This window comes from Cajanus cajan, chromosome 11, assembly GCF_000230855.2.
Source record: "Cajanus cajan strain Asha chromosome 11, NIPB_CcT2T_4, whole genome shotgun sequence".
NCBI classification, from domain to species: domain Eukaryota; kingdom Viridiplantae; phylum Streptophyta; class Magnoliopsida; order Fabales; family Fabaceae; genus Cajanus; species Cajanus cajan.
Window position 1 is genome coordinate 41,881,112 of NC_138527.1, and position 21,314 is coordinate 41,902,425.

Genomic DNA, 21,314 nt, shown 5'->3' on the forward strand with positions numbered 1-21,314 from the left:
TAAAAAAATATTTAACCTCGATGTTTTTTTTTTGTTGGACTGAGTAAGAGATGAGTTTAACCTCAATGTTAGATTTAATAGGCTGACTATTAAATCGGAGCCTGACAGCGAGTGTTCAGTCCACCATGGTCCATGTCCAATTCCATGAGGCTGGTTGCTTTGGCATTATCACACAGGAAGCAGAAGTGACATTGATGTGTGCATTGGCATGTCCAAATTGTCTTAACCCAAAGCGAATCGGCCTGAATTTGACTATACAGACCCATGTATCATATATGCCGCCGAAAAGATACAATGATAGAAATGTTTCACCACTTCTAAAGAATAATATTGTTAATTTCTTGAAGAGCTTGAATCAAGAAGGGACTGTGCAACATATCTTTAGAAAATCGATTCTCTCATTCTTTCTATATCACATAAGATACATGTATACAGCATATTAATCTCATTCAGTCTTTACAATATTTTTGGTAAGTTGGACTAATACTAGTGTAGTAGTGTTGTTTGGAGGCAATAAAGGGAGAAGAGTTAGAATTAAATCAGCACACAAATAGCGTGTATGATTCCACTTCCCGGATGTTTTTCACATTTATTAAGCAGCTGTTGTACTTGCACATTTCAAACGTGATTTCTTACTTCTTGGGATTCCAAACATTCATAAACTCAGCTGCCTCAACTATAGCACCTGAACTTGTACCTTATTAGTTTGTAGGTTGGGTAAGCTTGAATTCACTATCTCGAATTCATCTGCTTGGTAAGTGGAATGAACACCATAGAGGACATAGAAGAGGGTAATGAAACATGCCCACACAGCAAACCTTTGAAAAGAGAGGAGCTTTAGAGTGGTGATAAGGAAAACATTGAGAAAGATGGAGAGGGCAGGTGGCCAGGGCATGAATGGGACACGCCAATCAGTATCAGCATCGGCATGAGGCACCTTATGGTGGTAAAAAGCTGTGATGGTGATCATGAGCCCACCAAAGAGTGGGAGACCCCACTCTTGCTGATTGAATTTCCATGAAAGGGAGAAGCCTAGAGCACTAAGTGAAAAGAGAGATAGAAACAACAGAGTATACAAAGGTGGGGTGTGGCCACTGATTACATATCGACGGTATATAAGAGCATTGGCCACCAAGTAGAACACCAAGAGCGTTCCGATGTTCACCAACTCGATTATAATGTCAAGCTCAGTAAAAAGTGCAATGAATGCTGTGCAAACTCCTGCAAAAAAATAAAATTAAAATATTTGTGGTTTCTAACATAATTTTAACTTAACAAGTATTTTTTTTCTGGACCAATTAATTCCTTCTATTCAACTCAATCAAAATAATTCTCAAAATTGCTATTATTGTAATTTTTAAGTACTATTTTGAAATATTGTTTTTTTTAATTGAAAACAGTTTTTTTTATTTTTAAGTTTTATAAGTTGCTTTAAAAGTACATTGAAAATTTTATCGGAACAAAATAGGGTAAGATAATAGTTGCTAGGATTGTGTTTTATTGATCATTGCAATATCGTAAAAACTAAAAACAAAATGTAATTTAAATTTACACCGACATATCAAAGTACAAAAGTTTTTATGAAATGAATATAATTACATGTTTTTTTGTGAAGAAATTGTATCTTTTCAAGCAACTGCTTTATAAGGACGTCAAATAGTATATTTTGCGTCACTTAATTTTATCCATTAGCCTCTAGGTGACATTCAATCCTTTTTGAAAAGCGTGAGCATGATGAGAGGATAACTATTGTTGCAATTTGCAAATAATTATTTAGTATGTCTTATTTAACTGGGATACAATATACAAGTAAAAATAACACCTTATTGTTAGCAAGTAAAACTCGGTTATAAATGCTGATTGTCAAGTTAACAGTAGCAATGAGAGGAAGCAAAAAGGAGAAAAAAAATGGAGAAATTAATGTTGATTGTTTGGTTAATTAATTAGAAGAAATAGATTAGAAAATGATTACCCAAAAAGAGTGTGGCATTTAAAGGGGTGCCTGTGGAAGGATGCACTTTGGCTAACGAAGAGGGCACTAGTCTTGCCCTTCCAATAACACAAAGGTATCTAGCTTGCCCTAGCATCGCAACCAAGAGAGAAGCCACTATGCCCAAACTTGCACCTGCCCCAACCACATTGCTCTCCCACATCCATCCTATCTTTCCAAAAGCGATTGAAAACGACGCTTTATCTGATATCTGTTCATAAAGTCACACCAATAATTGCTTTCTCACTTATCACTACCCACTACCAAACAAACTGACATTTATATGATGCATAAATTTATATCCAAAAACATTTCAGGCTTAACTCTAAGAATATTAATGGGAATCGTTGTCTCGGATACTAATTGGAGTAAATTATATAAATATTTCTTGAGGTTTTGTGAAATATCATATTTACATTCCCTTACTTTTTTTATCACTATAGAAAATCTTATTATAACACTCCTTAAATATTATATTAACATTCTTTAATTGTTTAAAAAAATTATATTCAGACTCCTTAGAAGGAAGATTGCTGTAAACTTTAAAAACATAAATGAGTTGTTTACAATTTTACGGAATATAATATAAACTAACCTTGTTGTAAGGAGTTATCATACACAAAGATAGAGCCATTAGGCAATAAAGCATGGTGGTTATGAGTACTGAACCCATGATTCCAATAGGAAGGCTCTTAGAAGGATCTTTGATCTCCTCTGCTAAGGTTGAAGCCGAGTCATAGCCGATATAGCTGAAGTAGACTTTAGCTGCTCCATCTACAACACCTCTCACACCAAAAGGTGCTAGTCCGTTGGGACTGACCAAGTTTTTGGCACTTCCATTGCAAAAACAAGCCACTATGATAAATCCAAAGAAAATCACATGGAACACTGTCATGATCAGGTTCAATAAGGAGCTTTCCTTGGTACTGCAATCAACCAAAAAAATAATATAAGAATAAAACAAAACTAATGCCGTTTCAGAATCCACTAAGTCATTTTGGAATTCTTTTTAATAAATACTTAAGAGAGAAGAAAATAAGAAAGTAAAATAAATTATATTTCTTATAATTAAAATTAACTTATACATATTTTAAAATTAAATTTTGAAGAATTTAATGAAAAAGTTTTATAGATTAATTTGTACTTAACTTCTTATTTTCTTCTTTTATGATTATTTTTTAAAAACTTATTCAAACATAAGCTAAATCTAGTCAATAGTGTTCAGAACGGCTCAACTGTTTGATAAAAAAGAATTTTAAGAAAAAAACTAATATATATATATATATATATATATATATATTTTGGACAAGACAAAATAATATGTTAAAATATTAAATAGTTTATCCAATGAAAACTTGATCACCAAGCTAACAAAAGTGAGAAAAATCAAACCTATGACACAAGCAGAGAGTGAGAAGAAGAATAAGTGACACAGCTGGGAAATCCAACATGTTATAGTTCTTTGGCAATCCATGAACTTCCACTCTCCACACGTTTGGATCATTTGCTCCAAATGCAAAGCTCAAATACTCCGTGAAACTCCTTGATACAGCAGCATTAGAGAACACATACTCCATTAGTATATTTGCCCCAGCAAAATACCCCACAAACTCTCCTACATCATCCATAAAAAGACTAAGACATAATAAACAAATGAAATTCAATCAATGACTTGTAAGATAGTCATGTTAAAAATAAAATAAAAAATCTTTTTTGTACCAAAGGTTAATCTTAAATAACTGAAAGCTCCTCCTGCTACTGGCACTTGAACAGCAAATTCAGTGTAACACAAAGATGAGAGAAGAGCTGATAGTCCAGCAATAATATAGGATATGAAAACTGAAGGACCAGATTGGTGATGTGCTACAGAACCAGTTGTGACAAAGACACCAACACCTAGCATTCCTCCTAGTCCAAGAGCTACCAAATCATACCACTTGAGATTCCTCTTCATGTCTGCCCCAGACCTTTGCCTCACTTGGTTCAGTTCCTGGTCCGGGGTCCATGTGGCTAACATTCTCTTTTTCAGTCTTTGAGGAGTTTGGGAAAGGGAATGGAAATAACCTGTTAAAGTTGTCAAGTTGTTGGTTGCAGTTTGGATGTTATTGTTAGCCATTGTTGTGTATAAGCACCGAGTTTCTTGGCTTCAGCGAGGAGTGGATTGAAGGTTTTAAATATGCATTTGGGAGGGGGGGAACATTGGTTTTTTGAGTAATGTCCCATAACCTTAGTCTTTTTTGAAAGTACATACTAGTCCTTTAGACCTTTTGGATATTTTATTTTTTCTTCACTTCATATATTCTTAACTAAGACAATTTTATTTGATTTGAGATGAATAGGTAAAATTCTCTTTTTAAGTATTTAATACAGTTATATATTAAGAATTTGAACTACAGATTACTACTTAAGTTGAAATAACTTCTTAGATATTAATAATGAATGAAATGAAATTATTACACCACTTTTATTTATATATATTATGATAAAAGAAAATAGAAGAAAAATTATTTTATTATTTAGGAAGTAAGTGAGAATGACAAAGAGATTATTAAACAATAGATTAATTCCATCCCATGTGGTATAGTGGCGGAAGGATTTTATAGGTATTAGATTAATTCGGATGTAACAATTTTTATGTTTGATTATATTTCCTCCTATTTTAAACAATTCAAATAACTTGAAAAGTATTGTTTTTGCATGACAATTAATGTTATTCCATTCCATCAATCAAATATAGTCTCATTATAAGTTTGGTAAGGTGTCGTTTAAAATAGATTGAATTTTATTAATATGAATCAAAAGTTATAAATCCGACCTTTAAATTTATTTTCTCCAATTTTAAAAGATATCAAATTGAATTTAGTATTTTGAATATGATTCCAACCCCCTTTACTCTCAATCCCATCCTCAGGCATATAGCTAGTTACTATTGTTACTTGAAGAGCACAAGACCTGCATTGAATTTTTATTGATGAAAGTATGCAATCGAAAATGACAGAATAATTAACTAAAATAACCTATGGTATGGAAATGGCACAAGAACTATATATTAAAAAAAATAACTTTGAAGAGGAATATCACTGTGAGAGCTTTGACCCAATCTTTTGAATTTTTAATTTAACCCTGGACATGAACCTATGATAAGATGAGACAAGCATCCACAAAACAAAAGAAAGATTTCTTCACTAACATAAGAATAATTTGACTTGATTCTTTATTCAGAACATCACATTGCGGTAGTAATTAAGTTGGAACTAGCATAATATATCTATTAATTAGGAAAACGAAACAAGGGTCAGTTCGAATCATTCTGTTTAAACAATTTAGTAGGCTTGCAATATTTCCCACATGATCAATCCAAAAATGATGCTCAAGTTTATACAACACCACCTTTTAAGGTTCATCTTCTTATACCTTTTTCTTTGGATGGAGAGGGAAGAGAACCAGGAAAATGTGAACGCAAACACATTTAGACTAGTATATGTGTCATTCCTAAATCCTGTTTCAATTTTTGCAAAAAGGAAAATATTATTTTTTAAAGTTTAGCCGAATCAGAGTGGTGGTTATAATTGGCATTTGACGTCCCAACATGATTATTAATAATGTTTGTGCGTCATTAGTCATTACATAGATCGGAAATGATTTGCATGTATCTACATATTGAGGATATAAGGTTTAGGATATTTATGTCCCACTATGCCATATAACTTACCTAGCCCATACGGAATTCTGAGATATATAGCTAGTACTCTCGTGAAGTTGATGGCATATGAAACTTTAGCCAGAATTTATGTCCTAATGTGTGCCCTTATATTAGTTGCTTAGTTGCTTACCCTATACGAAATTCTGTGATACTATTTAAAAAGTTTAGGGCATACGACCTAGGGAACTTTAGCAAAAAGCTTGATGCATGCTTGTCTTGAAGTTCGGCTGGTTCAACCAACCAGTCCATGTATATCCAAATTGGACTACCAAGCTTAGAACACATAATATAACTTCCTCACAAAAGAAATAAGATCAATGAAAATTCGTTATAGCAGTTGGCAGTTATAGTTAAAAATTGTTTTTACGCAAGTCCCAATCAAGCAAGATTATTTTGTGCCTTTTTCTTTTTCAAAGGGAAAAAATTGACCTACTTGATAATGAAAAGGTTAAGGTCAATATTGGTGTAGTGTAAATCTTACTCTCAAATTGAGTGTATAATTTGAGATATGTTAGAATTCCAAAGTCTCTTGTGTCTAATAGATACCTCGTAGTCCTTAGCACTAAGGTTATATTTTGTACTCTTATGAGAAATATATTTTTATCAATAAAAATGTTATACATTTGCATACAAAATTTACATTAATAAAAAAGTGTTTATTTTAAATCTAAACTATCACAATTTTATTTTTAATCATTATTTAAAAGGTCTATAATGAATAAAATATGTTCATTAATTTCTTTTTTTTTTTTTAACGATATAAGAGGTTATTTGTATCCCAATATTAATCATTTCAAATTCATTTACACAAAAAAAAAACTATTATTCTATATATATATATATATATTATAGATCTCTAATAAACTATTAATATGATTAAAATAAAGCATATAAATAATAATAATTCTCACCTAACATACAAATCAATTTGTAAAGTTTCTTTACTTTTTGTATTAATCAATTTATAAAATTGAATTAAGCTCGATCTTACTCTCTTAAGAATTTTAAACTATTATAATTTGATCAAACTTTCGTGCTGACGGTTAATTAAATTTTATTAATTTTGTTTTTAAAACTAAAAACATTTAATTGTGTCGCATAATAATTGACTGAGATGAATACGAGGAAATCCAAAGTGTTTGATAATTTTCGGGGGATATTTTAGAACTTGACAATTTTGAGAAGGTTCTGGACCGTATAGTTTGTCCTTGGTTTAATTAGTGGTTATCTAATCACTAAAAGATTGGCACAAATTGACATCATGAGGATGACAAGGTAGAGGTTTGTATGCTGTAGAACAAGATAACGAACATTCACATTGCTATGAACGCTCCAATTAATCTAATTCTGCATCAAGCTTTCATTCCCTTCAATGATGATCACTCCAATCGCAATATGGAACATGACATGACATCTAACAAAAAAAAATTTACATTTCAGCATCCAAAAGATCATGGGAAAAATATGGTCGTGCCTGAAAATTTTAAAAGGGAAACTTTCTCAAGTAGTTGAGACAATTTAAACACACTATCGATCGGAAAGAAGCCCTCTAAATGAAATTCACTGCAAGCAAGAAAAAGTAACAGCTTTATTGATCATTTAAAATAGTTAGCTCCACCCTCTTATTTTGGTAAGTACTACAAATTAAAGGATTCTGCTGTCAATGCTTGTGATGATGTCATTATTTCATATGAAAATATATAAATACTCTTTAGTTTGTCTCTCGAATTATTTATCTTTTAAGATATTTAAATCTTTTAAAAAATAAAATTTAATTATATAAATACTACAAAAAAATGTTATGACATACAAAAAAGTCATTATAAATACTATTTATCTATACATAATTTTAGTATTGATTTTAAATAAAATTCAATAACATGTATTATATGTTACTATAGTTTATATCTATATTTTTTTAATAATATATCAATATATATTTTATTTATATAAGTAAAAATAATTTTTAGTATTAAGTATTGTGTTACTATTAGATGTGTTACTATATAATATTTTTTAAGTAAAATTAAAATAAATGGTGATTTTCTTTGACAAAAGTCACCTTTTTAAAAAGTATAAAATGTAATCATAACTCTTAAATTAAATAAAGAAAAATAATCAATACTTTCTTGATTTTTTAAAATGACATATGATGAAACAAAATATCAGGAACATCTCCAATGGAAGCAACTCATTTGAGTTGCTTTATGCATTGAAAAATGAAATAAATGTCTCCAATGTGTCATGTCAACATTAAGCAATTCAAACACAAATTTACTCTAATGGTAAGAAACTTTAAGAAATTCAACTTTTAGAATTTTTTTTCTAATTATTTATGAACCAAATTTAAATTTTTATTAAAAAAGATAATTACACTAATAAATTACAAGAAAAAATACAGAATAAGTATATTAAAAATAAAATAAAACAATAATAAATACATAAACATTATACGAAATTAATTTTCATCATTATTATTTCTGAACGTTCCCAAATATGTTCAATAAAATCTGCTTGAAATTTGGTAAGGAACGGTTGCTTGAGAAAACAACTCTCTCTTCTTCAAGCAACTCATGTTGCCACGTCAGAGTCTTCCAATGACAAGAAACTGAGATTCGAGTTGCTTCATGGGACAAGCAACTTCCGTTGCTCTTAGGACATCTCCAATGGAAGCAACTCATTTGAGTTGCTTCATGCATTGAAAAATGAAAAAAGTGGTCCTTAGTGTGCCATATCAGCATTAAGCAACTCAAGCTGATAAGTGTCTAATTAGTTTGATTTAATACTCACTTGAGACACTTATCTAACACATTTTGTGTACATATTGATATTATTTTGATCTATATATGCTTAGAATAAAAGAGGTGCTTTTGATTAATGTTAGTATAGAGAATAGGAAGCCTTTGATCCAAATTGGTGCTTATTTTGTAGATTTTGAAACCTGGAGAAGAATGGCTCAGCCATTCTGAAGCGCTCAGCGGATTCAAGTCAGAGAACTTCCCAAACTGAAGGCGCTCAGCCATTCTGAAGCGCCCAGCGGATTGGCCCCTGGAGGAGAAGGAATGCTCTCTGCCTCCAATCCGCTCAGCCATTCCCATCCGCTCAGCGGATTTCATCCAGGAACAAGGGGTGCTCTCTGCCTCTAAAGCGCTCAGCGGATCTAAGGCGCTCAGCCATTGAGGTTTCTTCATGGTGAAGAACTCCCAATCCGCTCAGCCGTTTCAAGGCGCTGAGCGGATTCATCTCTCTCTTGCTTACTCTGTTTTCATATATAAGGAAAGAAAGAGAGAGAAGTGGAAAAAAGGTTGTACGGAAGGAGAAAGAAAACAGAGAGAGGAGAAAAACAGAGTACTCTGGAGCTCGTGGGAACGCGAATCTTCAAATGATCTTCTTCTTCTATCTTTCAACTTGTAATTTGGTGATTTCTTGTAATATGGAGAGCTAATCTCTAGGGTTGGGATAGATGTAATCATCAAACTCCTATGTATTCTCTTTGATTCATATATATATATATATCATCCATTACTTTATGTTAGTGATTCTGTCCTGTTCTTAATGCTTTGATAATCTGATCACTTATCTCTGATCTCAGGTTTCGGATTTGGTTGGAAAACGTTTCTGAATCCAGACTTGGAACGAATCACCTATTAGTTTTGAGAGCCAGGAATGGTCTTGAAATTAATAGTTGTATCAAGTTCTGATTCTTAATGCGGGATGTTTAACTGAATAAAGTGAGGAATCATTCATTGAGTTAAATATCTTAGAATTTCTTATGCCAAGGAATTGGGTTTGAATGAATTTAGTGAACTAAATGACAATGAGTAATGGAATCTTTAGAAAGAATCAATAGGAATACATAGGAGGGAGATTGATGAAATCAAATCCCGACTGTTTCTTATATCTATTTTTCTTTAAATCAAATTACTCTGTGGTTTCTTGAAGTTGGAAAATCATCTTTATCAAATTTGAATATGTGTAACTATTCCAGTTTTAAATTTATAAGCATCAATTAATATAATAGAAGTCTAAGTTATCTCACAAGTTCCTGAGGTTCGACAACCTTTTATTCATACTACAGAGACTTGGGTGCGCTTGCCTATTTAAAATCCTAACACAAGCACAAATTTACTTTAATGGTAAGAAACTTTAAGAAATTCAACTTTTAGAATTTTTTTTCTAATTATTTATGAACCAAGTTTAATTTTTTATTAAAAAGGATAATCACGCTACAATGAAAGAAAATAAATTACGAGAAAAAATACACAATAAGTAGATATTAAAAATAAAATAAAGCAATAATAAATACATAAATATTATACGAAATTAATTTTCATCATTATTATTTCTGAAACGTTTTCAAATATGTTCAATAAGATCTGCTTAAAATCTGATAAGGAACGGTTGCTTGAGGAAACAACTCTCTCTCTTCTTCAAGCAACTTATGTTGCCACGTCAGAGTCCTCCAATGACAAGAAACCAGGACTTGAGTTGCTTCATAGGACAAATAACTCTCATTGAAGTTGCTCTTATGGAACAATATCTTGCTATCATCAATTGGATATAAGTAATCATTCACTATATATATATATATATATAGTGATAAATCTATAAAGCTTATACCTATGATAATCACTTGCTAGACGTCTTACTGATGCTTGACTCATCCATATATGTATTCGACCCAATTGCCCTTTTTCCTCCCAAAATCTTTGTAATAATTATTAGACGACTAGCTTTAAACCGATGCATTTAGAGCCATGCAAAGTGATTATTAATATAAAGAAAGTGGTAAGCATATTCAATTAATTAATTAATTAATTAATTGTATATGTTTTTACGGTTTAAAGCACCTTGTAGGGAAGCGGAATTTAATTTATGTTTCACTTTTCAATCTTATTGGCAGTTAACGTTGCACTGGGGAGAGACAGCAGGTCACCCTCTTTCTTTTATTTATGAATTCTCAAATGCTCATCTAAATTATTATACACTTTGGAACACTTAATAGTGTTTATGTACATCGATCATCATGTGAAAAGAAAAATATTTATTTTTAGTTTCAATAAAGTGAAAAAGTCGCATATATTAATTAAAAAAAGAGTTTCACATATAAAAACAAATTTTTCTTTAAATCTCACTCGTCTTAGAACAGTCTTGATGGAGTTTTGTGATCAATTCACTAGAGTTAAAATAAAATTGACTGTGTAACATAGAGATATACTGAGATTATAGACACACGGCTGTGTATACTTCCTCATAAAATTTACTCTTATATCAGTTTTCTTTGCTCTAGAGCCCTCTTATAGATATATAATATGAGAAAGATGCTAATTGGTTTTGTGTTATAATTAGCATCACAAAAGACAAGATACTAATTGAAAAAGTAGAGAGAAAGAACTGAGAGAGGAAAAAAAGTGAATTAATTTTTTTTTATTTTTAAAAATACATCTATTAGAGAATCTCAATTGCCAATTTTTTGACTTTATTCCTAAACCATTTTTCTCAAATTGCATAGGTGGCGTTGTCTTCTTATTCATCCTTCTTCATGAACCATAATAGTTTTCCTGTAGATCTACACCCAAAATAGAAATTGCAAACTCATTATACCATAATTTACTCTTGTTATTATGTATATATATATTTTCATTATCTCCTTTATAAAGCTCGAGTTGAACAAAAGTCATCTCTATATTAATTAATAAGTAACATTATATTACATGAAACTCATTCCTACAAGCTAGTGGCTTGCAGTGTAAATTGTAAAACTGGGATAGAATAGAGCGAAAACATGATCGACAAAATATTTAATTGCACATTATAACTTTATTTTATTTTATTTTACTAATATATTAATTACTTTAAGGAGAGGTATGCATGTTCATGCTACTATAGCTCGCAAAGCTGAGAACACACACACTAGCTCCTTTCAGCAACCCATGCAAAGCCCTAATAATGGAAATGTGTGTGTATTCTCTCAACTTTCCACTCTAATGCATAATCACTAGGTTCTGAATTCTTATCACTAGGCAAAGGAAGAATTAAAAATATCTCTAAGTGTTCATCGTGCTTTAGGCATAAAGCTATCACATTGTTCATGCATCCAAGCAAAAGTGATGATGCCATTGTTTTCGAGTGCTCAAGTAATGCCTTAGGAATAAGAATGCCCTTCACATGACATTCATGTTTTAATGTTCAATAAAGTAGTAAAAAGAAAGCATATTTCGTAGGAAATGATTATGTTAATTGCTTCATTACCATTTACCGATTAATTTATTAAAATGAAAAGCCAAAGTTCAAGGGCAGGGAATTGATCAAAAGGATAATGCAGAGACCTCACAAGGCATTTGCATATTGATTGGGTGCTGAATTACTGAATTAATTTTACTCATTAATTGTATTTGCACCACACTAATTGTAATACATATATTGTTACAATTTTTACGGGAGACACAAGTGTGTCTATGTTTTACTCTGAATTTCCAATTCAGGATTTAATTTATCTAAAAAATATTTTAGATATGAGATATACGCACAAATCTTCATTATTAATTGCATTATCACCCCTTATAATATATATATATTGGTAGAATGATTATAATATCAAATTAGTCTTAAAATTAAAAAGGAATTAAGAAACAAAATATCATTCCATTGATTGGAATTAAGAAACAGTAAGTAAGTAAATGAATCCTAATAAGGAGCAGCCTCCAATTAAAGTTTCTTTTTTCATATAATGCATAAATAAAAATGGTTAAGTAGCGTGATCATTGGAGGAAAAAACTTTTTGACCTTCGATCGTTTGTAGCCACACATATTACTATACAGTGTCATAGGTTCGAATATGTTGTCTTTATTGAAATTTTTACGAATAAAAAAAATTAGTGTACTACAACAACACAACTCAATTGATCACAGTGAAAATTTTAAAATAAATAAATAAATAAAATAACGGTGAGAACGATTATAATCAATTCAATTCCCTCGTGTAACGCCGTAATGTAACGCTCAATTTATATAATAATTATATATTTTTTTTACATATAATATTTTCATAATTATATTATTTAATATTTTTTTAATGAAGATAAAGAAAAAGAATATTTTGTGAATGATATATCGTTCTAAAATATTTACAATAACGTATTGTTTTACAGATTATTTCTTTCTTCCCCTTCTATTACAATATTTATATTAATAGTGGAAAGAAAATTACAATTGAAATATGATTGAGAAATAAAATTATAATAAATCCATCAAATAGTCTCCATATTCCAATTTCTTCCAAGTAGGACAGCGATAATAACAACTGGAAAATGATCTGGAATCCCAAGTAGATCCATCTATTTTATAATATATTTAATTTAAAAAAAACAAAGAAAAGAGAGGAGTGAGAACACTATCCAATAAATACAATAATTTAAAAGAATATACAGAATTATTTATAATCAATATTAAACATATATATATATATATATAAATATATATATATATATATATATATCATATATTAGATTTTCATGATACAATAAAATTTGAATTATACTTGTAGTGACTAGTCAGGATAAATGAGTATCATCATAATATCAACCAATAAAAGGATATTTCACCTTAACCAACAATAAGATATTTCACCTTTATTTCTTACTCATTTAAATCCCCAAGGTCAAACCTCCAACAACAAATAATTCAAACTTTATCTTCTATGACCATAAAACAATATTCATCTTCATAAATACGTGAAGAAATAACAATAAAACGAGTCCAAGATATCACAATTATATCATAGTTGATTATAAATATATTTACGTAAAAAGAATATATTAATAGTACCAATGATATAGATAAATATGACAATCATTATAAAATAATTAAATAATATAAAATATGAACACTTTAATAATTACTATGGATAAAAATAATCATAGGTTAAACAAATAAATGAGGTTAACGACACCCCACTAAATAAATATACATGAAAAATAACATAAATAAATATACATAATAGTATATAAAATTTTAAAGAGATAAGGTTCTCCTCCCCCTTACTTGGATAAGCAGGAACTAAACCTTGAGCAGAACCTCCCCCTCTAGATTCTCTCTTTCTTTCCCTCTATTTCTTTCTCTTCTCTCTCTCTCTCTCTCTCTCTCTCTCTCTCTCTCTCTCTCTTTAAGATTTTCACCTTCTCACTCAGTTATAAAATTTTCACCCCTGATGCCCCTATTTATAGGCATTCTGACGCACCCGGAACGGCCTGCACTGAATTCGGAACGGCCCGTTCCGGAACCTTCAAATATAGACAAATTTTTCAACTGGAACGACCCGTTCTAAAATCAGAACGACCCGTTTCCAAAAAGCAGAACGGTCCGTTCTAAAATTAGAACGGCCCGTTCTGGTATCCATTTTTACACACATTGAACATCCTTGGAACGACCCGTTTTCAACAAAACTTTTTAGGCATTTTTAAAATCTCGGAACAGCCCGTTTCCCTTTGGGAACTGCCCGTTCTGGAAAAACCCACACATGTCTTTTTACAAATTTGGAACGGCCCGTTCCACTTTTGAAACGGCCCGTTCCGGGCCAACAAACACAAGCCTTTTCAAAAATTTGGAACGGCCCGTTCCACTTTTGGGAACGGCCCGTTCTGAGCCCGGAGTATTATTTTATGATTTTTAATTATAAAATCTCTTTAATAATCTCATAAATATTTAAAATACATAATAATCATTTATTAAAATTTCTAAAATATTCTATATATAAAAAGAACCCTTTTTATTAATTAATAACTATAGAAAAATAATTTTCAAATATAAGGTATAAAATTTAGGATGTTACACCTCGAAATAACACCCTTTTTCTAGCCTTCGAAAAAAAAGAAGCGGGAAATCCAGAAATAATACGGAAGGCAAATTAAAGGACAATTAACTCTTAAGTCATGGATTAAGTTAACACTATAAAATTGATTTGTAAAATATTGCCTATTAGCTTATTTAGTGTAGTTAACTCTCGAGCTTAATTATTCATTTAATATCAACTTTAATTAAACATTTTTTTTTGCATAATAATTTTTTTGAACATAATTAACTTATGAATCTTATTAACAAAAGTGTTGATAAAAATAATAAATAGAACTTTTTTTATTAGAACATGCAAAGTGCATTACTAATAACTAGATGTTGACTTCACTACAACACAAATGGTATTTATCAACATTTAAAAAATGTTACTTAATTATGTATAAATGTTGCTAATTTGTTTTAGTAACATATTATCAAATGTTGTATATAGTCCATGTTGCTAAAAACTTTTAATAACATTTTTGCATAATTAGACAACATTTTTTAAATGTTACCAAAGTAGTATTTTTGTAACATTTTAATAATTTTTTGTAACATTTTAATGATGTTGCCAAAATTTTGATAACTTTATAAAATAATAATTAATTTTAATTTAAATATTACTATCAATTATTATATTTTTATGTCTCCTAAACTAAACTTCTAGGAGTTCCTTAAGGTTTTAGGGAAAGACATTTTTAGTTAGTCACCACTAATTATATATAGAATATCAAATTTCATTTATTTTAAGTATAACTATATGAGTATATATACTCTTTATGAGTCATTAATCTATTCGATGTGAAACTTTAATTATGGGTTACAATTAGATATAAGAGAAATATACTTTTTTGACTCGATGTGAGACTTTGATTTTAGAAGCAATTATAATAACATTTTCAAAAAAATGTTGCAAAATAACATGTAAATTCATTTTATTCGATATGGGACTTTAATTTTAAAATTTAGTAACATTTTAACAAATATAAACAATAAAATGTTGCTAATACATTAAAATCTAGTAGTGCTTGTGCATTGGCCAAGTAAAGAAATGTATATATATACACACAAACTAATTTAATACAATTCCAAATTACTCAATACTAATTGAAACTATGATCAAAATTTTGGTATAAAAATTAATATAATCGATAATTACATATTATTTTATTTTTTGTGTATAGTTTACAATATTCGTTTGCTATTTATTATTTTTCTATAATTGATATTTTAATTAAATTTAGTCCCTTAATTTAAAATTAATATAATCAATAATATATATATATAATTACTAATTAAATATAATTTTTAATTATCAGTTATTTAATACTATTTTTTTAATGAAAATATTACTTAAAACTGTTATACAATTATAATTTTGTAAAAATCTAACTTTTAATTAATTGAAAAATTAAACTTCTTTAGTGTAGTTAACTCTCAAGTTTAATTATTCATTTAATGTCAATCTTAATTAAACATTTATTTTGCATAATTATTTTTTTTTTGTTTGAACATTATTAACTTATGAATCTTATTAACAAAAGTGTTGATTAAAAAATAATAAATAGATTTTTTTTATTAGAATAGTAAACTATTTTACTAATAACTAGATTGAAGAAATGTATATATTATATTTTAAAGAGATTAAAATTTTATTAAATTATTATATTTAAAAAAATTGAAATAACAAATGTATATGTTTGTGACAAATTAGGAGAAGAAGATTGATAAGACATTGATTTTTGTTATAATTTTAACCTTTTGAGTTTAAGAAATGTGACTCAAATATAAAATAAATCAAAAGATAATTGAAATTACAGATATAAAAATAATAAATGATGCTACAAATGAAAAATAAACGATGAACATATAATGCTAAAAAATAATGTCATGAAATATAATAGATAAAAAATACATATTAATTATCATTTTACAATTATGTAATTCTCTTTTTAGATCGATTTATGGATAATTCTGTTAAAAAATTTGATGATTTTTTTCAAAATTAAACTTTAAATTAAAATTAAAAATTAGAGACCAAATTCAAAAATTATAATAAAATATATTATTAGCAATCAAACTTACTTTTAATCATTTTTCAAAAATTAATCTCGTTTCATAATTTATAATTTATAAATATAAATAGATATTTATTTCATTTATAATAATTACGTATTATTAATTATTTTTTATAACTGACATTTTAAATAAATTCAATCTCTTAATTACACATTATTATAATTATTAATATATATATATATATAAACTAATTTAATACAATTTCAAATTACTCAAAAAAATTAATTATTACTCTTGTTGGCATTATAGTATAAAAACAACTCAATATTAATTAAAACGAACATCAAAATTTTGGTATAAAAATTAATATAATAAATAATTAAATATTATTTTCCTTTTTGTGTATAGTTTATAATATTCATTTGCTATTTATTATTTTCTATAATTGATATTTTAGTTAAATTTAATTTCTTAATTTAAAATTAATATAATCAATAATATATATAATTATTAATTAAATATAATTTTTAATTATCATTTATTTAATACTAATTATTTATGAAAATATTACTTAACATTGTTATCACAATTATAATTTTATAAAAATTCAACTTTTAATTAATTAAAAAATTAAATAAAAAATAAATATTTTAACTCGTTTAAGAGGAAAAATAATTTTTAAAAAAGAGTGAGGCAAGTAGATAATAATATTAAAGATTATGAAACTTAAATGTTTTGACAAAAATATAAGAATTTTAAAGATTGTTGTATTAAAGGGATTTTCAAGGACTTTTTATCGTATCTATAAATACTAAATTCATAAAATAATCTCATCTAAATCCATCAGATTTTGGAGGATTGTTTAAAGTAACTTTTAAAGTGTTTGAAGAATTTTAAAGTCAGTTTTTCATCTATATTTTTTTCTATGCTTCTGACTTCTCCATTTTTTTTCTCTGTAATATTGCATATGATATATAATATTGTACTACTATTCCCTTCCATTCTCCTATTTGATGAAATTCTAGTACGTAAATGACAGTATCATTGAGTTACTCTATTTTTTTCTCGTTCTCTTTAATTGACTTGTTCTATTTTACTCTATTTAGTTGAGTTTGTTCAATAGATATTTAACACAAAATACTTAAAATTTCAACTTTTAAGTAGTAATTTTTTTATAACACGCATCAAGAAAGGGGAAAGATAAATGTTGAAATTGATATCATGATCTCTACAATCAACCATAGATCTTCAAAACCTTGTAATCAATTTAGATTTAAAAGGTCTTTACCATAGTTAACTAGCACCTTTAATTATTGAGTTTAAAATATTTGTCTATATCATATAGCATTTTTTTAATTGAATAAATAGATGTTTAAATATCTAAAATATAAAAATAATAATGTATATATATAGCGGTTAAGCCTTTTACGACATTATAGTATTGTTTTTTATTATATAGGTACAATTAGCTGTGATATAAATTTAATATGTATTCTTATCTATAATTATTTGTGTAACTAGTTTTTGGCATATGTTGTTTTAGTAATTCAAATTAGAGATTCACAAGGAAATAATAAAGGAAAGGGAAAAGAGAAAGAAAAGGGAAAATGAGAGATTTTGCAGGTCAAGGTAATGACCTTGAGAATGAGAAAGAATTGTTCAATTTTTGTCATGCATCTTTAAGGAATGTGATTGAGAGAATAATTGGTATTTTTAAATCAAGATTCACAATTTTTAAGTCACCACCTTAATTTTTATTTACGACACAAGTAGAACTTGTGTTAATAACGTAAAAAATGTCATTCTAATGAAATTTTAATTGAACCAATATACAAACCTTCATCTTCAACATTACCGGCCGGTTAATGAAGATCATACTTTTGGGCCTATTATTCAAACTCAAGAGCAAGAGCGAGAAGACGCTAATGTTTGGAAGACTAGTATAGCTATGGATATGTTGGTGAATGTTATTTAGGAGGACATGATATTACAAAGAATTATTATTATTATTTATCCATATATTGTTGTTTTTTTTTATTATTTTTGTCTTTTACTCTTTTTAAATTTGAATGTATGAAAAAAAATCTTGAACTTTTATCGTAAGTCAAAAATTCATGAAATTCTACAAAGTACACAAAGTCCTGCAGAATCCATTAAAATCCTGACTTAAAAGTCTTGCAAAATCCATTAAAATTTTGATTTAAAGTCTTGCAGAATCCTACAAAGTCTTAAAAGTCATGAAAATCTTACAAAGTCTTTTAAAATTCACAAGACTTTTTTCAACTAAAAAAATCCTTTAAAATCATAATTCAGTATACCCCCAAGTCAATACTACTCATATCAAATTAATGATTACTAACCAACATTGATTGACACAGTATTGGTGGCTTGTGTCCCTTAACCAATATATCTAGGAGAATATCATGTATATAAAATAGACTGTGTTATTGGAAAGAAAATATCCATATTGAGTGCTAATATTAGAATTGATGTAAAAAAAATTAATTTAATTTTATATTTTAAAATTTGATAAAAATATATTATGAGTATAAGAAAATAAAATTATTTAATATATGCACAAAATAATAATAAAAAACATTTTTAACGAGAACAAAATATTAATCTTTAAATAATGTGTGATTTTATCACCATCAAATCTATCAAAATATGTTTTACAAATAATACTATTTTTATGAAATTCAATTAGTATATTCATTTTAATGTCTTTTTTATTTTAAATTTAAAGAAAAATTAAATTACTTTTTTTTCTATAAATTTTTTTAAATAAATAATATTTTTTTAAATTAATTTACTATATATATATATATATATATATATATATATATATTTTTTTTTTTTAAGGGGCCTAAGCAGTGGTCTTAATGTTCTTGCCACTGCCTCAAAGAAAAGGCACCACCTTTAATCTCAGTTGATGAGATAACTTTGTTAAAATCTCCTAAAAGGAACCAGGGAGTATGAATACGGGTATGAATGTTCGCCAGATGATACCACAACTCCTCACGACCAAGGATGAGAATAAGTTAGGTTAAGCCAAATTTTAAATATATAGATCAAGTTTGTTCTGTAAAATTAAAGCATAAGTCTAACTTATTATTTATTATAAATTTTTTTATAAGTTTGATTTGACGTTTTTAAAATATAATATGACCTATTAGCTTATTTAAAAGCTTATTTAAATTATTAATGTTAGTTAGATAAATAAACTTATTTTTTTAAAACCAATAGATTCATTTTTAAAATATAATTTACTCAATAAATTTTTTAAAAAATCTAAACTTGACTTTTTTTTATTAAATAAGTTATGTCAGACTTTAAAGAGATTAGGTCATAGACCTCTATTTTAGGTCTTACTTATTTTCATCCCTATTCATAATATTGGGTTGATAACAAGTAACTAGCTCTTTAGCATTAGGGATGACAAAAATACATGCATCCGCGAGTATCTGTGGATAAAATCCGTTACGGATAATAAATGGATAGACTAATTGGATACCCGAGAATAATGGGGACGAATAATTTTTTACCCGTTTATAAATGGGACGGGGGCAAATATGATGATATCCATACCCGCGGGTACCCGTTTAATATTATTTCTTAAATATCCTAATTATCCTTGTACTACATAACCCTAAAACTACATTCTCTCATCTTATTTTCCTACAAAAGTGAGGTTGATGAAGTTACCGACATGTGTTAAGCATGTTATAAAATTATGTTGGATGTAATTTGATTAATTTTCTAGCTTTGATTGGACTAAGATTTATGTATTTTAAGTTGTTTACTTTCATTTGGAATTATAAGATTGAATTATTGTAGTTTTGTGATGAAACTTTAACTTACTTGTGAAATTGATGTATTTTAAGTTATTGATTATCTTGAATTTTTATTATTATTTCAACAAAATTAACATTAAACAAAAATTCAAAATTAACATTGAATTTTTATTTTTAATATTTCAATGACATTGAAATATAAACAAAATTATCTGTAATATAATTTTTTTAATTTCTTAAAATTTTTATAAATATCCATGGATATCTGTGGGTATTCAAGAAATTCATGGATATCCGTGCAGATATGGGGTGGGTATGAGACCAATTTTCATTCAGCGAGTTTACTATTACCCGCTCTCATGGAGCCCCATTGCTATCCTTATTTAGCACGTTGCCTGCTTGCCTTTAGCATTCATCGCTTCACCAATATTCAATTAAAGTATTTAAATTATTTAGACTATTCATATTAATTTAAATGATTTTAATATTTGTTGTGAAAATAAAAAAATCACATTCTTATTTATAATATATAACTATGTATAATTAATAAATCTAAATTCATTCTAAATTGATAGTGAAGTTTTATTTTATTTTTCCACAATAAATTTATTTAATCAAGTATTTTAGAATTAATAATTTTATTTTATTATACATATTTATTTTAAATATATTTATTTAATATAAATAAATAATAACTTATATAAAATATAAGTATATAATTGATAATTTATAATGTATTACAAAAAAATAATTTTTATAAATTAAAATTTTAAAAAATAATCAAATCACATATTTAAACAAAATTAGATATAACTATTATGTTTACAAAAGTAAGATATGATAATGATATTTATATTTTATGATATATATATATATATATATATATATATATATATATATATATATAATCAAAAAATTTATAAAAATATAAATATTATAATTTACATAATTTTAAAATTAATAATAAAGATTAAAT

The 21,314-nt window shown here is 27.5% G+C and overlaps 1 protein-coding gene across 1 annotated transcript; it reads right to left on the reverse strand.

Annotated features, from left to right (window-relative positions):
- Positions 1–378: 378 nt before the first annotated feature.
- LOC109800531 (cationic amino acid transporter 6, chloroplastic) lies at positions 379–4,369 on the reverse strand. Its single transcript, XM_020361312.3, has 5 exons — positions 3,710–4,369; positions 3,383–3,605; positions 2,586–2,916; positions 1,973–2,201; positions 379–1,221 (listed from the first exon to the last, which is right to left on the reverse strand). Exons 1-5 carry the CDS (start codon positions 4,104–4,106, stop codon positions 677–679), a joined length of 1,725 nt encoding a protein of 574 aa, XP_020216901.1. The 5' UTR covers positions 4,107–4,369; the 3' UTR covers positions 379–676.
- Between the last annotated feature and the right edge of the window lie 16,945 nt (positions 4,370–21,314).

Excerpts from the sequence above, each read along its gene's own strand:
- LOC109800531 (XM_020361312.3), bottom strand. The coding sequence starts at position 4,106 with ATGGCTAACAATAACATCCAAACTGCAACCAACAACTTGACAACTTTA. Across the intron at positions 2,202-2,585 it reads TGATAACTCCTTACAACAAG|ATATCAGATAAAGCGTCGTT; the intron begins GTTAGTTTATAT and ends CTTTATGAACAG. Across the intron at positions 1,222-1,972 it reads AAATGCCACACTCTTTTTGG|GAGTTTGCACAGCATTCATT; the intron begins GTAATCATTTTC and ends ATTTTTTTGCAG.